Source organism: Berghia stephanieae, chromosome 11 (assembly GCF_034508935.2).
Source record: "Berghia stephanieae isolate SIO BIC M18660-M18661 chromosome 11, UCSD_Bste_1.3, whole genome shotgun sequence".
NCBI lineage: Eukaryota > Metazoa > Mollusca > Gastropoda > Nudibranchia > Aeolidiidae > Berghia > Berghia stephanieae.
The window spans coordinates 40,474,381-40,497,368 of record NC_088370.1 but is presented as its reverse complement, the minus strand read 5'-3'; the positions used below and the strand labels follow the sequence as shown (position 1 = coordinate 40,497,368).

Sequence of the window (22,988 nt, the reverse complement as noted above, 5' to 3'; positions counted from 1 at the left end):
AACGAATGTGACAATTTTCCTGTAGTTGGTAAGGAGAGAGTTAAAGAGTCATTTTTAGCGTGTCACTCACAAAGAGCTTCCGAGTATGTGTTATTGCACGATAAAAAATATAACTAGTTTAATAAATACGAAGAAATGCCAGAATACGTTTATTCCACCCCTCCAAATAAGATTATCAAATATTTTGTAACCAAATGGTATGGTATTAGTACTTCTATTCACCATAAATTGTATCTTTCTCCTTCTGCTTGAATGACAATTTGACCCATAAAATAAAAACGTTGGATTTGTATTCATGCGCACCAAAAGATTAGATATTTATAATCGCCAATCCGATGTCTTTTTAACACCTTATTTCACATCAATAAAATGTGTGAAAATATTCTGCAATCGTAGAACAATTTCTTTATTCAACGCGTTCAAAACATTATTCAAGGATAACGTATATACTAAGAAATGATAAGGTTTCCCAATGAGAGTGATGGTGGAATAATTTTCGTTTCTACCTTGTATGTACCAATAGCTTAATTTCCATTAAGTTGGTTCATCTCCCTAGAGGATAAAACATATTATTTACAGTCTATCTAAGAATATTATACGTGACTCCGTCTAGTAAATCTTGTATAATTTTGAAATGGGATACAGATATAGATAGGTAGATTCAATGACCAATATTATCATGGTTCTTGTCATCAGGTCATAGCCACGCCGACAAAAGTCATTGTCCTTCGACCAAAGTCATTGTCCTGGGGGGGGGGGGGGGATGACCCACGTTTGAAAAAAGGGCTTAAGATTTGTCTCATAATATCACTTGACCGACATTCTTCTTCTTCTTCTTCTTCTTCTTCTTCTTCTTCTTCTTCTTCTTCTTTTTTTTCAATTTTGAAGATTCCACATACCACAGTATTTTCTTTCAATGGGGACAAACGGCTTTCAGTAAAATTAATCTGTTATTGAGCCTTGGGCATCTTTCCAACATCTCATTTTAAACTTAACGGACTATAAATTAAATTTCATATTTAAACATTATTAATAGGCTTCAACAGTCGTGACGTCACTTCCCTCGTAATAACTTAGTAACTGGTTCTAAACTATCGGAGCAATGGCGGACGCCCTTATGAAATACTTCTCCAACGATCATAAAAGAGTATCCAGAGGAGAAAAACCTTATAAATCTGATCATGTTTTGACTTTCATACATTCTGATCACATGACATGTGAAAAAGTTCTAGACAGCATGAAGAATAAAAAGAACAGATTTTCTTTGTTTAGAACCAAGCTGCTCGTTGCTGGGCGGACGTGACATCAGACTATTGAATCCTATTATTCTTCGATGTGATAGGGGGGGAGGGGGGTGTATTCGTCGTGAACTTAGCTATTGCAGATCTGATAACCCAAATTATTATGTCTCATTGTTGTAATGATAATACTCTCAAACCAACGAAAAGTATTATCCATTACAACAGTATTTTATATAGCGCAATATCCACTAAACGTGCTCAAAGCGCTTTACAGGGGGTCCCTGGCCAACAGCAACATTTATCATGTAAGACGGGACATGACGCCTGTTAGGCGACATTTCAATTTTTTCGGACAGAGACAACGCTGTTAACGGCCAGATAAGCTTATTTTGCACCTGAGTACGGTGAGAGAATGTGAGTAAAGATCCTTCTCCAAGGACTCAACTATGCGCCGAGCGAGGGTCGAACCCATGACCTTCAGATCCGAAAGCGAGTGTCATGACACTAGACCACAATAGCCGCATGTTAAATTTGGTCCACAATTGCGTTTGGTCATCGGGCCTGCAAATCCATGCCTGTTGATTGTGTTGTTTGTTGTAAATAACAATGTGAAATTGAGTGTAAGCTTCAATTTAATATACTAATGCAGATAAAATGGACGATTCGGGTTTCCCATTTTTCAACAAAACTGGATGAATGAAACACTACAGACAATTTCATCCTGGTTTTTTGTTATATAAAGGGGAAACTCGAAACGTCCATTTTATCTGTTTTAGTATATTAAATTGAAGCTCAAATTCGATTTCACATTGTTATTCGTTTCTTCGAGCTTCGGACACTACAATTTACGTTGCTTGTTGTAGGGTGGGAAAAAGCTCTCAGTAAAATTCATCTTTTATTGAGCCTTAGAGTTTTTGTGCGTATGCCTCCCCTTTCCAACACAATTAGGTCTGTGCTCTAAACCGTCCAACGTTCGAATGCTGTTTGGTCATCGTCCATTTTCTACTTGACCCCTGTCCGGCCAATCCTAGACAGCCAATCCAATTTAGATGACCATTATGCCCTGGCCAGCGTTTAACGGATTATTGAAATAAGACGAAAATAAAAAAAAATATAAACCAAAGAAATAGTAGTTGGAAGGGGGAAGGGCGGAGGGGGCTAAACGAAATATTCATAAAAATTTATAACCGTGCACTGTAGTCGGGGTCCTCTGTTTAAGAGGCTACAACAGATATCTAGAAGAAGATGAAGAAGAAGAAGAAGAAGAAGAAGAAGAAGAAGAAGAAGAAGAAGAAGAAGAAGAAGAAGAAGAAGAAGAAGAAGAAGAAGAAGAAAAATATATATGATAGCAAACCCAAAAAAATCAGTTCTCCACGGTTCTGTCGAGCGTGTGAAAATAGCATTAAACTGACCGAACAGACGACTAAATAATATTTCATCAAAACCAGAAACCATGTCAAGGCATTACTACTTCCTTCCATCTAGGTGTCTATAACCAGACTATAAACATTCAAGGTTACACACAGTTTTGTGGGTTGGTCCGTTATACTTATGGATGGCAATGCTGTGAGCTTCTTAGCCAAGCGCATTCTATATATTGGCTCTTACACAAATTCTTAAAGTTTCCATTTCTGATGATTTTTCACTTTAAACTCAATTTTATCCATTTTCTGGTATCTCACTCGCCTTCGGACCAAAAGGTAGCGGATTCGAGTCCCGCTCTGAACGGCGCATGGTTGATTCCGTGGGGAAAAAGGCTCTTTTCTTACATTATTTCATCATACTCAGGTGAAAAATGAGTACCTTTGCATAAACGGAGTTGTCTATTTACGATTTTTTTTTTGGTAATATTATCGCCTAACAGGCGTCATATCTGGTCCGACATGGTAAGGGTTGCCGTTGGCTAGGGACCCCTTGTAATGTGCTTTTGAGCACGTTAGTAGAAATTGCCCTATATGAATGCTTAGTCTTTGTTTAGTTCTTCCCGAAAGCGATGGGATAGAAATACTAACGCGTAATAATAATAATAATAATATACAGTTGACATAAAGAACCTATTGAGTAAAAAAAAATATTACTGACAGTTAAATACAATACACCTATAATAAACAAAGCTCATTTCCAAAAGATAGAAATAGCATGTACATGCTCGTACATCGTTTTATTTGACTATCATTAACATACAAAAACAACAACAACAACAACAAAAAAACATTAGCTTTGATGCTACGCCTATAGATAGTATGCAGATGACGTCACTCAGGCCTTTGTTATTGTTTTTGCCATCCGCGTTTGTGAGTTGTTCTCACTAAACTGTATTAACCAGACTATAAAAGTTCATGGTTACACAGAGTTTGTGTGTTGGTCCGTTATACTTCCGGATGGCAACGTTGTGAACTCCTTGGCCAAGCGCATTCTATCTATAATTTGTCTCAGAAAAAAATGTAATAAATAGACATGGGGTAAAAGAAACCTGGTTAAACTACGGATATAGTCGGTGTTAGGGTTGAATGAGTTAACCCCCGCTAGTACCTGTGCCGCCCTCCCCCCCCCCCCCCCCTCACTCCCTTCCCCCCCCCCCCCCCCCCACCCACCCCAATTCATCGGTCACTTAGATCATTGCCTGGTCATCGAGTGACCACTCCACTCGAGTTTTAATCCTCACGCTGGCCCAGTTTCCCTAAGGCCTGTCATTCTGACAGGAGCAGAAACAGAAAGGATTAATTGAGCTTTGTATAAGCGCAATATCCACTAAATGTGCTCAAAGCGCTTTACAAGGGGTCCCTGGTCAACAGCAACATTTAACATGTAGGACGGGACATGACGCCTGTTAGGCGATATTACAATTTTTAGGACAAATACAACACTGTTAACGGCCAGGTACTCATTTTACACCTGAGTACGGTGAGAGAATGTGAGTAAAGAGCCTTTTCCAAGGACTCAACTATGCGCCGAGCGCGAGGCTCGAACCCAGGACCCTCCGATCCGAAAGCGAGTGTCATACCACAAGACCACATCGCCCCACAAAAAAAAAAGAATTTAACCGACGTACAATTATTTGAAGGTCTGATAAACTCACACATTTAACCCTCTCCTTACCAACTATAGGAAAATCGTCACATTCGTTACGATACAACCAACAATATTTTTATTCAAATTTCTTTTATACATCATAAAATTTAAAGAAAATGAACAGTGTGTTGTAGAATATGTTTTGCTATAAGAAATTATGGATCGCAAGAACTTACTATTGTGTTTGAGTGATAAAAAAATATATTTTTGTGTTAGTTGGGTGTGAAGTTTTGGGGTAAATCCTGAAAGTGGCTGGTAAGGAGAGAGTTCAAGGCTCATTTTCATAATTAAAATTCCATCCAAACCAATGTAAAATATTGTCCATGTGTAAAGCGCATGATTGCATGATTGCGTTTGGTTATCAGACCTGCAAATATGTGACCTTAAATCTTAAACATTCAACAGAAATATATCGTTTCTCTCATTTTTGAACATCCGGTTTTATCAGAGAGCGCGAAACCAACGATTGAATTCCGGCTTCAATACGCTTCAACAGTCGTAATGTCACTTTCCTCGTAATGACGCATGATAAGTTAGTAACTGGCTCTAAACTATCGGAACAATGGCGGACGCCATTATGAAATATTTCTCCGACGAGCATAAAAGCGTATCCAGAGGAAAAAAACATTATAATTATGATCATGTTTTGACTTTAAAACATTCTGATCACATGACATATGAAAAGTTCTATCCAGCATTAAGACAAAAAATTACCGAGTTTCTTTGTTTAGAACGAAGATGGCCGCCGTTGCTGACATCAGACTATTGAATCCAATTGAGTGAATTTGCTTTGTTCTCACTATCTATATCAAACATCACTCGGACTATAATCATTAAAGTTTACACACAGTGTTGTGTGTTGGCTATGTGTGTTGTCTTGTCATGTGACACTCGCTTTCGGAACGGAAGGTCCTGGGTTCGAGGCTCACTCGGCACATAGTTGAATCCTTGGAAAAGGCTCTTTACTCACATTATCTCACCATATTCAGGTGTAAAATGAGTACCTGACAATTAACAGCGTTGTCCCTATCCGAAAAAAAAATTGTAATATCGCTTAACAGGCGTCATGTAACGTCCTAAATGTTACGTGCTGATGTTGGCCAGGGACCCATTGTAAACCACTTTGAGCACGTTCAGTGGATATCGCGTTATATAAAAGCTCCAAGTTTCTTTGTTCGTATGTTCAATTTAGCTGGAGTACGTTGCCGGCATTTTACCTAAACGCATAGCATCAATAAGCAATAAGAAAAAAGCAGAGTGACGTCATCTATAATGACTTTAGTGACCAGGATTACTACTGGATTCATTCTAGACCCATTTACCTCGATGGCCATTAACCAACTATTCGAGCCAAGAATCAACCAGATTTATTACTAATAATCTCGTTCTCAATGACTGGCCTTGAATCACTTCTTGGGTAACCGTAATGGCTACTGGAAATAGTCCGCGCATGCATGGCTTTAGTCTACATCTTGTTCCACCCATTTCTGGTTTGACCGATTAACACCGAGGCGAAAATGTCTTTCTTTCATTTATATATATATAAATGCCAACTGAGGAAATGAAGGTCATTGAAACGTTCGTTTTGGCTTAAAAATACGTGAGTGAATTTATATATATGCGTGTGTGTGTGTGTGTGTGTGTGTGTGTGTGTGTGTGTGTGTATGGCAAAAGTTAAAATGAGAAAACTGAACTATTATGGACACGTTCGGAGACACAATACCATCCAAAAAAGTGCTATATTAGGAAAAGAAGCTGGCAGAAAGGCACGGGGCAAACCAAAGAAGTCCTGAATAGAAAATGTGGAAACAACACAACTGACAAAAAGATAATCGACTGCTCGGTAATGGCCCTTTAGCGTGAGGAATGGCGTTTCATAATAGTCAACTTCTGTAGGGAGACGGAACTCCTTGAAGGTAAGATTATATAGATAGTACGCGCTTGGCTAAGAAGCTCATAACATTGCCATCCGGAAGTGAAACGGACAAACACACAAAACTGTGTGTAACCATGAACGTTAATGGTCAGGTTAATACAGCTCAGTGAGCATTACTCATAAACGCGGATGGCAAAAAACAATAACAAAGACCTGAGTGACGTCATCTTCTAACTCTCTATATTGATTAAATCGCGTATAATTTGTGTCGCTGATAACCAAACTTCAAAGAATTGCATTTATGAATTGCATTTATTGAAATAAATCAGACTTGAAACCCATATAAAAAAATATTCATAGATCCACGAATTTGGGGGTTTCATCTGCAGAGCAAAATAATCTATAGATAGTATGCGCTTGGCTAAGAAGCTCATGACATTGCCATCCGCAAGTATAACGGACCAACACACAAAGCTATGCGTAACCATGAACTTTTATAGTCTGGATAAATCAGTTAAGTGAGAATTACTCATAAACGTGGATGGCAAAAACCAATAACAAAGGATCGATTGATCGATCAACTTCATTCTATCTATACTTAGATTCAATAAATGGAAATATGATGGCACTGAATCACACAGTGTGAGGACTCGTTAACGTTAGTAAATCTAGGAAGGTAAAGTGATTATTTATAAGGGTAGATAATTTAGTGGCCAGTTATATTTTCCTCCAGGAACTACGGTGGTTTTTTTTTTAAACATTCCGACTAGGAAGGTCTGCATAAAACTTGTGATTTTATATAGAGTAATATCCACTAAACGTGCTCATAGCGCTTTACAAAAGGTACCTGACCAATAGCAATATGTTATAGAACGAGACATGGCGCCTGTTAGGCGATAATATAATTATATTTCAGACAGAGACAACGCTGTTAACGGCCAGGTACTCAATTTACACCTGAGTACGGTGAGAGAATGTGAATAAAGCGTATTTCCCAAGGGCTCGAACCCATGTCCCTCCGATCCGATAACGATGGTCATCCATAAGACCACATAGCCGCACATAAATTATAACTTTTTTTTTCCCAATAAAATCGACAAAAAACGACCTTTTCACTCAGCCTCATCTAAATCCTGCCTACACAATACCATTTAGAGGCGATATGTCACAATTTATACAGATTGACTCGGATCGAAAGGTATATGTATGTATATATCTATATATGCAGGTCTGACATCCGAACAAAAAGTATAGGCCTAGTTCAACATTGTCGTAATGAACAATATTTTTGGGTCATTTTTTAAGATGTCCATTACAAGAATGAACAATGAGCCGATAAGAATAAATTGGGTTATCAGACCTGCGAATGACTGCACGGCGGCTCAGATGTAATGAGTCCATTAGATTCGGTGGAGATTAAGTACGCAATAGTCTACCCACTACACGAAACAGACAATTCCATCACCGACAGACACAGAAGGCAATGGATGGAAATATAGTATAAAACTGTACCTTCTGTAAATAAATACCACATTACCACCCTAACAACAAGGGAAGTAATTCTAATTGAGATTATCAGCCAATGATTTCCCTTGAGGGAAGGTGAAAGGTCACAATGGATAGACTATAATATATTATCTACTATTTATTTATAGATCTGGAATTTACTTGACTAAGCTACTCATTAAGAAATTCCCGCTGTCTAATTTATTTATCTATCTCGTCGCCGTGTAGTCATGACAAATTTATTTGTACACGCGTTACATGGGACTCATCGTATCTATTTTTAAAAATTGAACATTTATATAGCGCAATATCCACTAAACGTGCTCAAAGCGGTTTATAAGGGGCCCTTAGCCAACCGCAACTTTCAACAAGCACTTGACTATTAGGCAATATTTTATACCTATTTTCCGATAGGCTAAGCTCTTAAAATTTTAAATCTTAAATTGAGCTTTTATATAGCGCAATTTCCACTAAACGTGCTCAAAGCGCTTTACAAGGGGTCCCTGGTCAACAGCAACATTTAACATGTAGGACGGGACATAATGCCTGTTAGGCAATATTACAATTTTTCGGACAAAGACAACGCTGTTAACGGCCAGGTACTCATTTTCCACCTGAGTACGGTGACAAATATGAGTAAAGAGGCTTTTCCCAAGGACTCAATTATATATCGCCGCTCAGAGCGGGAGTCGAACCTTGGACTTCCCGAGCCTAACGGAAGTGGCATATCACAGAACACACAACTGCACCTAAACATGACAAAATAATAGATAATCACAGAATTTTGATATTGAAAGAAAATCAATATGGCCGTTAATGGGTTTATTCTTTCAAGGAGTGCATTTGTTTATCAATATCAATGTACCTCCATAACCCCTATTGTTTATGTTAAACGAGAACTTTATTATAGTGCAATATCTAGATTTTGTTTCTGTATTTAAATGCTTATTATGCTTTCTTTTTCACTCAAAATTGATAATAAATATTGTAGAGTGCCCAGAGCTTGTGTTTTACCGAGATATGATTATATATATTATCATTATTATTATTATTATTATTATTATTATTATTATTATTATTATTATTATATATTATTATTATTATTATTATTATTATTATTATTATTATTATTATTATTTTATTATTATTATTATTATTTTATTTTTATTTTATATGTAGTGTCGTGATTTTAATTTTTTAAATTATTTTTTTAATTTTTAATTAAAAAAAAAACAAACATTTTTATTATGTAAAGCGCCGCAGAGCACGATTAACGTGGATGTTTAGGCGCTATATAAATTATTTATTTATTTATTTATTTATTTATTTCATTATTTATTAACCAACGTGCAGATAGTTGCAGGTCTGATAACCGAACGCAATTATGTAAATACTTGATTTAACGTCGTTATAATGGACAATATTTAGCGTTGATTTGATAGCATTTCCATTAGAACAATGTGGGGCGATGTGGTCCAATGCTATGACACTCGCGTTCGGACCGGCAGGTCCTGGGTTCGAGCCTCGCGCTCGGCGCATAGTTGAGTCCTTGGAAAAGGCTCTTTACTCACTTTCTCTCACCGTACAAAGGTGTAAAATGAGTACCTGGCCGTTAACAGCGTTGTCTCTGTCCTAACAGGCGGCCTGTCCCGTACTACATGTTAAGTGTTGCTGTTGGCATTGTAAAGCGCTTTGAGCACGTTTAATGGATACTGCGCTATATAAATACTCTGTTTATGAGCCCATAACGATTTGAGTGGTCAGACCTGCAAATCAGTAGAGGTCGCCGAACAAAATGTGATCAAATTCAGAAAAGTGACTGGAGCAGGCACTAGTGTTAAGTGTCGTAAAATAAAACAAATCAATACGAACATTTATATAGCGCATTCTCACGGATTGACCGTGCTCAATGAGTTTCCCAATGTCTCATATATTCCTCCTGCCGGCCACATGGAACCATATATTAAATTCATTCAGTACTAGTGCGCATGAATACAAATCCAACGTTTTTGTTTTTTGGGTAAATTGTCATTCAAGCCAATGGAGAAAGATACACATTATGGTGAATAGAAGTACTAATACCATACAATTTGGACACGAAATAACTAATAATCGTACTTGTAGGGGCGGAATAAATGTATTCTTTCATTTCTTTGTATTTATCAAACCTGTTATACTTGAAAGCTCATTGTGTTATGGGCACGATACAAATAACTCGTATAATAAATACAAAGAGATGAAAGAATCGTATATCGCGCTATACAAATGCTTAAGTACAACGCTCCATGCTTCAACCTTGGTACATACTTAGTGCGGCTATGTGGTTTAGTGATATGGCACTCGCTATCGGATCGGAAGGTCCTGGGTTCGAGCCTCGCATAGTTGAGTCTTTGGAAATGGCTCTTTACTCACATTCTCTCATCAGGTATAATATAATATGAGTACATGGACGTTAACAGGGTTTGTCCTTTGTCCGAGAAAAAAAATGCAATATCGCCTTACAGGCGTCATGTCCAGTCCTTCATGTTAGGTGTTGCTGATGGCCAGGGACTCCCTGTAAAGCGCTTTGAGCACTTTTAGTGGATATTGCGCTATATAAAAGCTAAAAAATAAAGCTCAACCTTGGTAGCGACACACTTTGTACTTTTCTTGGGTCAAACTCAGACCTCGTGAAAATTATTGGAATACCAAAGAAAATAGTGTAAACAAGGATAAAGGAAAATGGATATTCATCTGGATCTCGACATAAGTAAAGCACCCGCTGTGATTTTTAATGTAGTTGACCCCCCCCCCCCCCCCCACACACACACACGCACCACCTCTCTCTCCTCTGTGTGTGTGTGTGTGTGTGTGTGTATGTGTGTGTATGTGTGTGTCTCTCTCCCTTCCTCCCTCCCTCCAGCTTCTCCCTGTCTCTGTCTTACTGCTGAATTAGATTAATAATAATAATGATAATAATAATAATAATAATAATAATAATAATAATAATAATAATAATAATAATAATAATAATAATAATAATAATAATAATAATAATTTTAAAAAATTGGACAGCGTGGCTCAGAGGTGCGGTCTTTGCTTCGTACCAGAAAGGTACCGAGTTCGACTACACGTAGCGCGGTGTGGCCTTGAGCAAGTCACCTAGCCTTAGCTCACTTTGCGGCGCTGCACTGCGGCTGACGCCTGGGTTATTCCAGTCTTGGAATAGATCCTAAAGAAAAATTTCCCCCTCGGGATGAATAAAGGGAATTTATTTATAATAATAATAATAATAATAATAATAATAATAATAATAATAATAATAATAATAATAATAATAATAATAATAATAATAATAATAATAAATAATAATAATAATAATAATAATAATAATAATAATAATAATATTAACAATAAAGATGATATGATGATAATAATAATAATAATATAATAATAATAATAATGAAAATAAAAAAAAAGAAAATAGATGATAATGACATAATAATAATTAATATTATAGTAATAATATAATAATATAATGAAAAAACAAAAAAAATAATAACACAAATAATAATGTTAAATAACAAAATGATAATATAATATATAATATTAATAATATAATATAATAATAATAATAAAATAATAACATAATAATAATAACAATAACAATAATAATAATAATAATAATAATAATAATAATAATAATAATAAAATAATAATAATAATAATAATAATAATAATAATAATAATAATAATAATAATAATAATAATACAATTTAAGACATCAGGTCCACCCCAACATGATTCCGTTCCGAGAGAACTTGTCACAAATGAGAAAATCCTTACAAAACACTACGGCCCAACGGCGCATAGTATTGATGCTTTGCGTTTAGGTAAAATACTCACAACGTCCGCCATCCGGATAAAACATACCAACACACAAAACTATGTGTAACCTTGAAAGTATATAGTCTGATAAATACAATTTGGTGAGAACTACTCATAAAAATCGCTGGCTGAAAACAATAACAAAGAAATGAGTGACGTCATCATCGTTTTGTGTGTTGGTCCGTTTTATTGAGCTTTGAGATTTTTTAAATATATAGTTCAATATCCACTAAACGTGCTCAAAGCGCTTTACAAGGGGTCCCTGGCCAACAGCAACACTAAATATGTAGGACGTAACATGACGCCTTTTAGGCGATATTACAATTTTTTTCGGACAAAGACAACGCTGTTAACCGCCAGGTACTCATTTTACACCCCGAGTACGGTGAGAGAATGTGAGTATAGAGCCATCTCCAAGGACTCAACTATGCGCCGAACGAGGTTCGAACCCAGGACCTTCGGAACCGAACCACAAGACAACATAGCCGCACAATACTACCGAATGGCAATGGTGTGAGTATTTTAGCCAAGCGCACACTATCTTTATGTTGTTTTCTTATTTATAATGAATGATTGCCAATCTCTCAGGTCTATAGTTTGTTTGGACAATAACAGTAGGACGGCGATAGAAATGACCCACTAACTCATTTCTACAGACAGTAATGTGAGCGGCTTGGTTATTCCAATGAGTTGGCCATCCAACCATGTTATAGATAGTATGCGCTTGGCTGAGAAGTTCACAACATTGCCATCCGGAAGTAAAACGGAGAGACACACAAAACTGTGTGTAACCATGAAAGTTTATAGTCTGGTTAATACAGTTTAGTGAGAATTACTCTTAAACGCGGATGGCAAAAAGCAATAACAAAGACTTGAGTGACGTCAACTTCATTCTCTAAACTATCGGGACAATGACGGACGCCCTTATGAAATATTTATCCGACGAGCATAAATGTGTATCCAGATGAGAAAAACATTATGAATCTGACCATGTTTTGACTTTTATATATTCTGATCACATGACAAATGAAAAGTTCTAGCCAGCATGGAGAATAAAAAGTACCAATTTTCTTTGTTTAGAACCACGCTGCTCGCCGTTGCTGGGCGACGTGACATCAGACTAGTGAATCCAATTCTAACGAAAGTGAAAGACTTACCACATCTTTCCTGTCGCTCGTCACTGCCGTCTTTACAATTGAGAACGCCATCACAAAGTCGAGCCGATAGCGTGCATTCTCCGTTGTCACAGGTAAAGGATCCAAACCCACATGTACGAATTTCTGAAAACGATATGTTGTTGTATAAATTCATACCATATTATAGTATACGATTCTTCCACTCTTGCTTTTTGGAATTCCGGACGTGTTCCCAATCACTACACGAGCTTGCGAGTGCGCGTTGGGAACAAAATTCGAATTCCAGAACGCAAGAGTGTAAGAAATCATTTATTCTAGCCCTTAATCGATTCATTTTTCGTCATCTTTGAATAAAAGACAACTTCAACCTACATTCAAATGATAATTAGTTTTAAAGAATCTGAATAATTATGATGATGATGATGATGATGATGATGATGATGATGATGATGATGATGATGATGATAATAATAATAATAATAATCTAATTCGATTTGTCGTCTTAGAACCCAGAAATAAGTACTACAAGATTGGAGTCTTACGAGCGTGGCGGGCGTTACGAAAACCAGTCTTACCAAATGTCCATTTTGTTTGACAGGCTGATCCAGAAATTGAGATAATCAGCCAAAAGACATTTTGATTGCGTTACTTATTTTGTGTGTGTGTGTGTGTGTGTGTGTGCGTGTGTGTGTGTGTGTGTGTGCGTGTGTGTGCGTGTGTGTGTGCGTGTGTGTGTGCGTACTTTATTTTTTTGTTTTATTTGTTTTGCTTTGTTTTGTTTTGTTTGTTTTTTCTTTTTCGTTGTTGTCTTTTTAGTTTGCTCTTTTGGTTGTTTTTGTTTTGTTTTTGTTTTTTTTGTTTTTTGGGGGGTGGGGGGGGGGGGTGTTGTTGCTTTGTGAGTGTTTTAATTTTTTTTTAATTTGTGGCTTGAAAAGGCTTACAAAAGGTAATAATTTAATATAGTTATTAAACTGAGATATACTTACAATTGCTGGCTATTTTGTGACGCTTAGATACATAGAGACATATTGAGGAAGAAGAGGAGGAGGAGGAGGAGGAGGAGGAGGAGGAGGAAGGGGAGGAGGAGGAGAAGAAGAAGAAGAAGAAGAAGAAGAAGAAGAAGAAGAAGAAGAAGAAGAAGAAGAAGAAGAAGAAGAAGAAGCAGGAGGAGGAGGAGGAGGAGGATGAGGAGGAGGAGGAGGATGAGGAGGAGGAGGAGGATGAGGAGGAGGAGGAGTTTCTAAAAGAGAAGACAAATTGAATAAACTTACTACAAATCTTCTCGTCCGATCCGTCCCCACAGTCGTCATGAAAATCACATGTCTTGTCACGTGGTACACACACGTGATTGGTACACTTGAAATGAGTCATCGGACACTCGTAAGTCTCTGAGGGACGATCAAATAAATAATATAGAAATTAGTCACTTTGCCTTTGTTATCTTATCATGTATTTGTATAGATAGAACAAAGTTGACACCACTCGGGTCTTTGTCATTGTTTTTTTTTTTTTGCCATCTACTTTTATGAAAAATTGGATTCAATAGTCTGATGTCACGTCGCCCAGCAATGGCGAGAAGTGTGGTTCTAAACAAAGAAAATCGGTACTTTTATTTCTTCAGACTAGCTAGAACTTTTCACATGCATGTGATTAGATTGTATAAAAGTAAAAACCTGATCACATTTCTAATGTTTTTCTCCTCTGGATACACTTTAACGCTCGTCGGAAAATAGTTCATAAGGGCGTCCGCCATTGTTCCGATAGTTTAGAGCCAGTTACTTAGTTACAATGCGTCATTACGAGGGAAATGACGTCATGAGTGTTGAAGCCTATTCTCACGAAACTATATTCGTCAGACTATAAACGTTCATGGTTACACACAGTTTTGTGTGTTGGTCCATTATACTTGACGTCAACTTCATTCTATCTATATCCACAGATCTCACTAGAAGCCAACAAAGTCACATATTCCGTGGGCGGATCAGCTAATTACTCTGCCATACCGGAAGTAACTCTTTTTGTCTGAACACAAATAAACGAGGCTCTTTGTTACATATTTTCCCTCGTTTCGGTTTAAAATTAATCAATATCTTCAGCAAATATTTCGTAATACATATAGATAGTTCGAAAATGACGTCACTCAGGTCTTTGTTATTGTTTTTTTGCCATCCGCGTTTATGAGTAATGCTCACTGAACTGTATTAACCTGACTATAAAAGTTCATGGTTACACAGAGTTTTGTGTGTTGGTCCGTTATACTCCCGGATGGCAAAGTTGTGAGCTGCATAGCCAAGTGCATACTATCTATTTACACAACTAGCATTGTACTCATCAGTTCCTTTGTAAATACAATAATAAACCCACGAATAGGATTCACTAGTCTGATCTTACGTCATCCCAGAAACAAGCAGTTTGGTTCTAAACAAAGAAAATAGGTACTTTTTATTCTTCATGCTGGCTGGAGTGGTCACGTGACGCAGCGGCGTTTGGACCTTTTGGAAATTTCCAACACAGGAGTTTAAGAATCTTATAGATAATATGTACTTGGCTAAGAAACTCACAACATTACCATCCAGAAGTAAAACTGGCCAATACACAAAAATTTATGTGTAACCTTGAAAGTTTATAGTCTGGTTAATACAGTTTAGTGAGAATCACTCATAAACGCGAATGGCAAAAAACAATAACAAAGACATGCGTGACGTCATCTTCGAACTATCTATAGATAGAACGAAGATGACGTCACTCAGGCATTTGTTATTGTTTTTTTGCCACCCATGTTTGTGAGTACTTCTCACTAAACTGCATTAACCAGACTATCAATGACCAAGATTACACATAAATTTTTGTGTTGGTCCGTTATACTTCCGGATGACAATGTTGTGAGTTTCTTTGCCAAGCGCATACTATATATAAGATAACTCGTGTTCAAGAACGGAAGGGTGGGGGGTGGGGGATTTGCGGGAAGGGGGGTGTGGCTAGTAATAAGGCTACAACATGGTGTAGATACCGTACACGTTTTATAGACAAGAAAGAAATTGGATTGATTTCATTGCTCCGTGCTATCGTCCATTCTCAATCTAGTTAGTATGGAACCGGAACCTAACAGGTTCCAGCTCACAGAATAACGCCAGCGATGCGAGATATTGGCGATCAATGAAAACAGAAATATGTGAGATTTTATATAGATAGTTCGAAGTTGACGTCACTCAGGTCTTTGTTATTGTTTTTTTTTTTTTTGCCATCCACGTTTATGAGGAATTCTCACTAAACTGTATTATCCAGACTATAAAAATTCATGGTTACACATAGTTTTGTGTATTACACATATTTTTGTGTGTTGGTCCGTTTTACTTCCGGATGGCAATGTTGTGAGCTTCTTAGCCAAGCGCATAATATCTATCGCTAAGAAGCTCACAACATTGTCATCCGGAAACACAACGGACCAACACACAGAACTATGTGTAACCTTAAACGTTTGTAGTCTGGTTAATACAGTTTTAGTGAGTATTACTCATAAACGCGAATGGCAAAAAAAAAAAAAAATAAAATAAATAATAATAATAACAAAGACCCGAGTGACGTGAACTTTATTCTATGTATAGATAGAATGCGCTTGGCTAAGAAGCTCACAACATTGCCATCCGGAAGTATAACGGACCAACACACAAAACTGTGTGTATCCATGAACTTTTATAGTCGGGTTAATACAATTCAGTGAGCATTATTCATGAACGCGGATGGCAAAAAAAAACAATAACTAAGACCTGAGTGACGTCATCTTCGAACTATCTAAAGTGCAATATCCAATTGGATTCAATAGTCTGATGTCACGTCGCCCAGCAACGGCGGCCATCATGGTTCTAAACAAAGAAAATCAGTACTTTTTATGCTTCATGCTGGCTAGAACTTTTCATATGTCTTGTAATCAGAATGAGTAAAAGTCACAACATGATCAGATTTATAATGTTTTTTTTTCTCTCTGGATACGCTTTTATGCTCGTCGGAGAAATATTTCATAAGGGCGTCCGCCATTGTTCCGATAGTTTAAAGCCAGTTACTAAGTTACCATGCGTCATTACTAGGGAAGTGACGTCACGACTGTTGAAGAGTATTAACGTACTGAACGTTCTTGAAAAAAGATATCGACTAAACGTGCACAAATCGCTTTACAAGGGGTCCTTAGACAACAACAATAATTAACGTGTAGGACGAGACAACGCTGTTTATGGCCAGGTACTCATTATACCCCTGAGTACAGAGGAGAGAATATGTTTAAAGAGCATTTAATTTTCCAATTATGAGCGCTCAGAGAGGGATAGAAACCCAGGACCTTCCGATCCGAAGGCAATAAGTGTCATTCTACGTAGCCCTTACAAGGTATCTCAACCCAATAGCAATAGAATTCAATGGTCTGATGTCACGTCCGCCCAGCAATGAGCAGATTGGTTCTAAAACAAAGAAAATCGGTACTTTTTAGTCTTCATGCTGGCTCAAACTTTTTCACGTGACAGGTGATCAGAATGTTTAAAAGTCAAAACATGATCAGATTTATATTGTTTTCATCTCTGGATAAACTTTTATGCTCGTCGGAAAAAAAAAACATTTCATAAGGGCGTCCGCCATTGTTCCAATAGTTTAGAACCAGTTACTTAGTCACTATTATGCGTCATTACGGACGAGGGGCGACTGTCGAATCCTATACCAAACATGTCGGACAAAACAAGATGGCTGCAGTAAGCAAATACAATAATTTTTTTTTTCAATAGGATTCAGTAGTCTGGTGTCACGGCCCCCTGCAACGGCGGCCATCTTGGTTCTAAACAAAGAAAATCATAACTTTTTATTCTTCATGCTGGCTAGAAATTTTCAAATGCCTTGTGATCAGAATGTGTAAAAGTTAAAACATGATCAAATTTATGTTTTTTTTTCCTCTGGATACGCTTTTATGCCCGCCGGAGAAATATTTCATACGGGCGTCCGCCATTGTTCCGATAGTTTAGAGCCAGTTTTACTAAGTTACCATGCGTCATTAGGAAGGAAGTGACGTTACGACTGTTGAAGAGTATTGAGACAACGCCAATTTGCTACATTTACAGATCATTTGAACGAGGACTGAGTGCACTTAAGTAACGATCAATATATAAAATATACGAAACAACTAAATATTAATCAAAATAAAAATCCGTGCAAAGTCTAGCAATTTTTTAATCTATGGACTGATCTAAATTGTCAATATCGATAAATGTTTGCGACAACAATGAGGATTAGAAAACACTTTAAAAAATCGATTAATTGAATAGATAACAATAAATATTGACGATACGATTTAATCATTTCGATATTTACAGCTTTTTTTATAAATATTATAAATAAACAAGTCCCGTCTGCTTATTCTTCTACCGTTCCGGTATTGAATACCCGTTTTGCATGTAATCGGATTTGGCCGAGAACATGCCACTCATTCAATCAGGGGGAAATTTTATAGCAAACACATAGAAGATTTCAGTCTGGAAAAGGTGTTGGAACATATAGATAGTATGCGCTTGGCTAAGAAACTCACAACATTGCCATCCGGAAGTATAACGGACCAACACACAATGCTATGTGTAACCTTGAACGTAATCTGGTTATTACAGTTTAATGAGAATTACTCATAAACGTGGATGGCAAAAAAAAAAACAACAAACCAATAACAAAGACCTGAGTGACGTCAACTTCGATCTCTCAAAATTCAAAAAAATGAGTGAGGCATGCCGTAGCCATCGTAAAGTTTTAGCCTAACACTGAAACCCAAAAAGACTGGCATTTTGACGTCATTATTTGTTTTTTGCACCGCCAAGTGAGTTGTTAGTAGTGCTCATGGAAAAAAGTGATCCCATTGGTTGAACTATTGAATACAACTCACGATTTGTGGCCAAAGACTGGCATTTTGACGTCATTTTTTGGTCAGTGGGAGGCTATAAGGTAACGATGGCGACGGGCAGGCACTTGTGTTGATAATAACAAGGAATGAAGTGAATAGAAAAGTACCAGAGGACAAGAGAGAATAAAAATTTGCGACGATGAGGATTCGAATCCAGGACTCTACTGCTACAGCAACTCCGCCTGATCACGAGAAGGACGCTCTACAATCGGCTCCTTCTACATTGATAATACTAACGAAAGAGTGAAAATGGAGAGGCTTCTTATGGGAACAAAACAGACAATGGACGTTTCGGGTACAAACCCTTCGTCAGCACAACAATACACACAAAAAATTAACGTGGAAAACAAATGAAATAAATTAATAAATAAATAGATCATTTTGCATTTTATTTAATTTGTTTTCCACGTTAATATGTGTATTGTTGTGCTGACGAAGGGTTTGTACCCGAAACGTCCATTGTCTGTATCATTCCTATACGAAGCCTCTCCATTTTCACTCTTTCGTTTGTATTTTCACGATCACCGGCTTCAGGCAGCCCCTACTGTTTTCTACTTCTACATGGATAAATAAGTTGCCATTACTCTGAAACCAGAATATCAATGACACAAGGTATAGATAGAATGCGCTTGGCCAAGGGGTTCACAACATTGCCATCCTGAAGTATAACGGACCAACACACAAACTCTGTGTAACCATGAACTTTTATAGTCTGGTTAATACAGTTTAGTGAGAACAACTCACAAACGCGGATGGCAAAAACAATAACAAAGGCCTGAGTGACGTCATCTGCATACTATCTTTTTAGATAGAATGCTCTTGGCCAAGGAGTTCACAACATTGCCATCCGGAAGTATAACGGACCAACACACAAACTCTGTGTAACCATGGACTTTTATAGTCTGGTTAATACAGTTTAGTGAGAACAACTCACAAACGCGGATGGCAAAAACAATAACAAAGGCCTGAGTGACGTCATCTTCGAACTATCTATATACGCAGTCCTCCGGAAGATTGGTTTTACACTTTCCATGAGATTGGAACGAGATTTATTTTTAAAATCACACATTTGATCCCAATGGCGTTTGGTTATCTGACCTGCCAACACGTGAAACTCGATCGAATGTCAAAAGATGAATTCAAAGTTAAAATTGGAATAGGCTTCAAGAGTCGTGACGTCACTTCCCTCATAATGACGCATAGTAACTTAGCAACGGGTTCTAAATTAACACAACATTTGAAATACTTCTCCGACGAGCATAAAAGTGTATCCAGAGGAGAAAAACATTATAAATCTGATCATGCTTTGATTTTTATACATTCTGATCACATGACATGTGAAAAGGTTCGAGCCAGCATGAAGAATAAAAAGTACCAATTTTCTTTGTTTAGAACCAAGCTGCTCGTTGCTGGGTGGACGTGACATCAGACTATTGAATCCTATTTACACCGTCTAAATTATTCGAAGCAATACAATGATAGAATCGAAGACGAAAGGGACAACATGTAGATTAAAAAAAAAAAAAAATAAATAAATAACCACACACAAAAAAAAACACAAAAACAAGAAAAACAAAACAACAATAACAAAAAATAAAGCTTTTATCAAAAGCAAAGAGATAGAATGCGCTTGGCTAAGAAGTTCACAACATTGCCATCCGGAAGTATAACGGACAAACACACAAAACTGTGTGTATCCATGAACGGTTATAGTCGGGTTATAAGTTCAGGGCATTACTCATAAACGCGGATGGCAAAAAAAATAACAAAGACCTGAGTGACGTCATCTTTGAACTATCTATATAAAAAAAACGTGCTCAAAACTCTTTTTAAAAAAGGAAAGGAAGTGGAGCTGGCAGCCCAAAATAATTGTGTCCGATAGAGGAGTGCCATTGATGGCCAATGAAGCCCATAGAGGAATGAAAGGCCTAAGGAATGAAGCAGAACCGTTTTGATTGGATGAGTCAAATGCCACCCACATTTTCAACAGATAGTATGCGCTTGGCTGAGAAACTCACAACACTGCCATCCGGAAGTATAACGGACCAACGAACAGCACTTTGTGTAACCATGAACGTTTATAGATAGTTCGAAGATGACGTCACTCAGGTCTTTGTTATTGTTTTGTGCCATCCGCGTTTATGAGTAATGCTCACTGAACTGTATTAACCTGACTATAAACGTTCATGGATACACACAGTGTTGTGTGTTGGTCCGTTATACTTCCGGATGGGAATGTTATGAGCTTCTTAGCCAAGCGCATACTATCTATAGTCTGGATACTACCGTTTAGTGAGAGTAATAAAGACCTGACTTCGTTCTATCTATAGATAGTATGCGCTTGGCCAAGGAGTTCACAACATTGCCATCCGGAAGTAAAACGGACCAACACACAAACTTTGTGTAACCATGAACTTTTAAAGTCTGGTTAATACAGTTTAGTGAGAACAACTCACAAACGCGGATGGCAAAAACAATAACAAAGGCCTGAGTGACGTCATCTGCATACTATCTATAGGTAGTATGCGCTTGGCTAAGAAGCTCATAACATTGCCATCCGGAAGTATAACGGACCAACACACAAAACTGTGTGTATCCATGAACGTTTATAGTCGGGTTAATACAGTTCAGTGAGCATTACTCATAAACGCGGATGGCAAAAAACAATAACAAAGACCTGAGTGACGTCATCTTCGAACTATCTATAGACGCGAAGATAACCACGCCTCTCGGACAGTCGTCATAATGTAAAGAATGGCAGTGATTGGTAAACATCTCGAACAACACAGGTTTTACTATCGATGGAATGTGTCTAAGTTAAATACCCACTGTTCTACCGCATGATGAATAAAACCCAACCCCAGAAATCTATGTGTGAACTTAAACGTTTATAACATGATTGAGAAAACCGTGTGATAATTAGTCACCTATTTGGCGGTATGAAAACAATAACAATGATCAGAGAAAGGTCGAATTCATTCACTTTATTGTTTATAAACAACCAATCATTCTATCCCGTCGCCTGGGCATTCCATGAAGGAATATAGATAGAATGCGCTTGGCCAAGGAGTTCACAGCATTGCCATCCGGAAGTATAACGGACCAACACACAAACTCTGTGTAACCATGAACTTTTATAGTCTGGTTAATACAGTTTAGTGAGAACAACTCACAAACGCGGATGGCAAAAACAATAACAGAGGCCTGAGTGACGTCATCTGCATACTATCACCAACCATTAGATCCCGTCGCCTGGGCATTCCATTAAGGAGTATAGATAGTATGCGCTTGTCTAAGAAGTTCACAACATTGCCATCCGGAAGTATAACTGGCCAACACACACAACTGTTTGTAACCATGAACGTTTATAGTCTGGTTAATTCAGTTTAGTGAGAACTACTCATAAACGCGGATGGCAAAAAAAACAATAACAAAGACCAGAGTGACGTCATCTTCGAACTATCTATAGATAGTGCTGAGGCTATGTTGTCTTGCTTTCGGACTGTCCTGGGTTCGAGTCTCGCTCGGTGCATAGTTGAGTCCTTGGAAAAGGCTCTTTACTCACATTCTCTCATAGTACGAAGGTGTAAAATGAGTACCTGGTCGTTAACAGGGTTGTCTCTGTTGGAAAAAATTGTAATATCGCCTAATAGGTGTCATGTCTTGTTCTACAATTGTTGCTGTTGGTCAGGCTTCTTATAAAGCGGTTCGAGCACGTTTGGTGTATTTTGCGCTATATAAAAGTTCACGTTTTTTAAAGTCACCAAACAGGATGTCTGATGTCAACAAGAATCACCCATGTTGTCCAAATGAGCAAAGCTTGCCCAAGGAGAAAAAAAAGAAAATGCCCGAACCCGAGACCTTCCGGATCAGAGTACAATGCCTTAACCACTCGGCCACTTTCAGGGTGAAATTGGTGATGAAATATGACTCAAATGTCAAAAGGATAAGAGATATGACACTTTACCTTTGAATTTCATATAAAAGTCAATCATATTGAAATATAAGATGAGGTTTAAACGGTTCTGAGTAAACAAACTTTCTAAAGCTACGTTAAAGAAAATTATATTTTATATGTTAGACTTTGGTATCATGATATTGTGAGTATAATATATCTTGTTTACGACCTATCATTATTTATTTTAAAAAATAGTAAAGAAAGAAAAAAGGAGAAAAAGAAAGAAAAAAAAGAAAAAGAAAAGAAAGAAAGAAAGTGAGAGAGAGAGGGGAAAATAAACTCCACTAGACGTGAAATTACTGTTAGTTAAGACACGCTTCCGGTGTATATTTGGTTAATTCCAGTTCTGTCCTATACTGACAAAACATATTTTAAAAAAACATTTTTACCACGAAACTCTCAACGA

The 22,988-nt window shown here is 37.3% G+C and overlaps 1 protein-coding gene across 1 annotated transcript in view; it reads right to left on the bottom strand.

Annotated features, from left to right (window-relative positions):
* Nucleotides 1–22,988, bottom strand: part of LOC144956426 (G-protein coupled receptor GRL101-like) — a 74,443-nt gene that overhangs the window by 29,962 nt on the left and 21,493 nt on the right. Inside the window, exons 4-5 of the mRNA XM_078886927.1 lie at nucleotides 13,970–14,086; nucleotides 12,720–12,842 (exon numbers count right to left, since the gene is read on the bottom strand). Coding sequence (XP_078743053.1) covers nucleotides 12,720–12,842; nucleotides 13,970–14,086 — 240 coding nt within the window. The remainder of the gene's footprint in view (nucleotides 1–12,719; nucleotides 12,843–13,969; nucleotides 14,087–22,988) is intronic.